General features: G+C 44.6%; 1 protein-coding gene across 1 annotated transcript in view; it reads right to left on the bottom strand.

Moving 5' to 3' along the window:
- Positions 1 to 2500, bottom strand: part of LOC143281512 (potassium channel, subfamily K, member 16-like) — a 47113-nt gene that overhangs the window by 43866 nt on the left and 747 nt on the right. Inside the window, exon 1 of the mRNA XM_076586724.1 lies at positions 2088 to 2500. This exon is cut by the window's right edge and continues 747 nt beyond it. Coding sequence (XP_076442839.1) covers positions 2088 to 2229 — 142 coding nt within the window. The 5' untranslated portion in view covers positions 2230 to 2500. The remainder of the gene's footprint in view (positions 1 to 2087) is intronic.

Raw genomic sequence — 2500 nt, 5'->3', positions numbered from 1 at the left:
ACATGACAAGGTTGACACGTGAAGAGAACGTAGCAGCATTCTACAGACGTCGATACATGACAATGACACGTGGAAAGAACGTAGCAGCATTCTACAGACGTCTACACATGACAAGGATGGCACGCGCAGAGAACGTAGCAGCATTCTACGGACGTCTATACATGACAAGGATGGCACGTGGAGAGAACGTAGCAGCATTCTACAGACGTCTACACATGACAATGACACGTGGAAAGAACGTAGCAGCATTCTACAGACGTCTATACATGACAAAGATGACACGTGGACAGAGCGTAGCAGCATTCTACGGACGTCTATACATGACAAAGATGACACGTGGACAGAACGTAGCAGCATTCTACGGACGTCTATACATGACAATGTTGACACGTGAAGAGAGCGTAGCAGCATTCTACAGACGTCTACACATGACAATGACACGTGGACAGAACGTAGCAGCATTCTACTGACGTCTACACATGACAAGGTTGACACGTGAAGAGAACGTAGCAGCATTCTACAGACGTCTACACATGACAATGACACGTGGAAAGAACGTAGCAGCATTCTACAGACGTCTATACATGACAAGGTTGACACGTGAAGAGAACGTAGCAGTATTCTACAGACGTCTATACATGACAATGACACGTGGACAGAACGTAGCAGTATTCTACAGACGTCTACACATGACAAGGTTGACACGTGAAGAGAACGTAGCAGCATTCTACAGACGTCTACACATGACAAGGTTGACACGTGAAGAGAACGTAGCAGCATTCTACAGACGTCTATACATGACAATGACACGCGGACAGAACGTAGCAGCATTCTACAGACGTCTATACATGACAATGACACGTGGAAAGAACGTAGCAGCATTCTACAGACGTCTACACATGACAAGGATGACACGCGGACAGAACGTAGCAGCATTCTACAGACGTCTATACATGACAATGACACGTGGAAAGAACGTAGCAGCATTCTACAGACGTCTACACATGACAAGGTTGACACGTGAAGAGAACGTAGCAGCATTCTACAGACGTCTATACATGACAATGACACGTGGACAGAACGTAGCAGCATTCTACAGACGTCTATATATGACAAGGATGGCACGTGGAGAGAACGTAGCAGCATTCTACAGACGTCTATACATGACAATGACACGTGGACAGAACGTAGCAGTATTCTACAGACGTCTATACATGACAATGACACGTGGACAGAACGTAGCAGCATTCTACAGACGTCTATACATGACAATGACACGTGGACAGAACGTAGCAGCATTCTACAGACGTCTATACATGACAATGATGACACGCGGACAGAACGTAGCAGCATTCTACTGACGTCTACACATGACAATGACACGTGGACAGAAGGCACCGGAGAGAAGATCCCACACTCGCTTGTACTTTCTTCCCCCTCCACTCGACTTTCAGTGGAGGTCTGGACGCTAGTCATTCGGATGAGACGACGATAAACCGAGGTCCCGTATGAAGCATGCATCTAGCGCGAAAAATTAAAAAAACAAAACCAAAAAAAAAACAACAAACAAACAAACAACCACGGCAACGAAAGGGTTGTCCCTGGCAAAATTCTGTAGAAAAATCCACTTTGATCGTAAAGCAAATACACTTGCAGGTATGAAAGAGAGAGAGAGAGAGAGAGAGAGAGAGAGAGAGAGAGAGAGAGAGAGAGAGAGAGAGAGAGAGAGAGAGAGAGAGAGAGGAAATGGGTGGCGCTGTTCTATGGCGACGTGCTCTCCTTGTGGACAGAAATGGGGAATTTTTTTTTTTTTTTTACACAAAGAGATATACAATACAGACCAATAGAATACAATACAATATAATACAAAACATTACAATACATCACAGTGCAACGAAATACAATACAATGCAATACGATACAACGCAACACATTGGAGTACAATACAATACAATACAATACAATACAATACAATGTGGTTCGTCCGTCGGGATCAACGAGGACCATCTAGTCATCAATACAATACAATACAAAACAATACAACACAATACAATACAATACAATACAACACAGTCTGAACCACTTACCCAGAAAACGATCAATGTCCCGCTCCAGATCATTCTTCCGTTCCTTCTCGTTGTTGGCCTCCAGAGCATTGAAGACGGCGGCCCCGATACACAGATACACCACCATCAGCACGGTCAACATCAGCAGTCGTCGTCGTTCCATGGTACCAGGTGGGGCCCCTGGCCGCCCATGAGGCTGCCGTCTTCTGCCTCCTTCCTTCTTCTCTCTCTCTCTTCTTTCTCCTCTGTTTCAGAGTACTAATGTGTTTATCGGGGCTTTTTTTTGTTGTGTTTATTGTTGTTGTTGGTGGTGTCGTCGTCGTCGTCGTCGTCTTTCTTGTTATTATCAAGACATCGTTTCTTCACATCGTCTTAATTAAGAAGGAGTCTTTCTTCTTGTTATTATCAAGACGTCGCTTCTTCACATCGTCTTA

The sequence above is a fragment of the Babylonia areolata genome, chromosome 4, assembly GCF_041734735.1.
Source record: "Babylonia areolata isolate BAREFJ2019XMU chromosome 4, ASM4173473v1, whole genome shotgun sequence".
Taxonomy (NCBI): domain Eukaryota; kingdom Metazoa; phylum Mollusca; class Gastropoda; order Neogastropoda; family Buccinidae; genus Babylonia; species Babylonia areolata.
The sequence above is the reverse complement of the archived record's forward strand: the minus strand, read 5'-3'. Positions and strand labels throughout refer to the sequence as shown.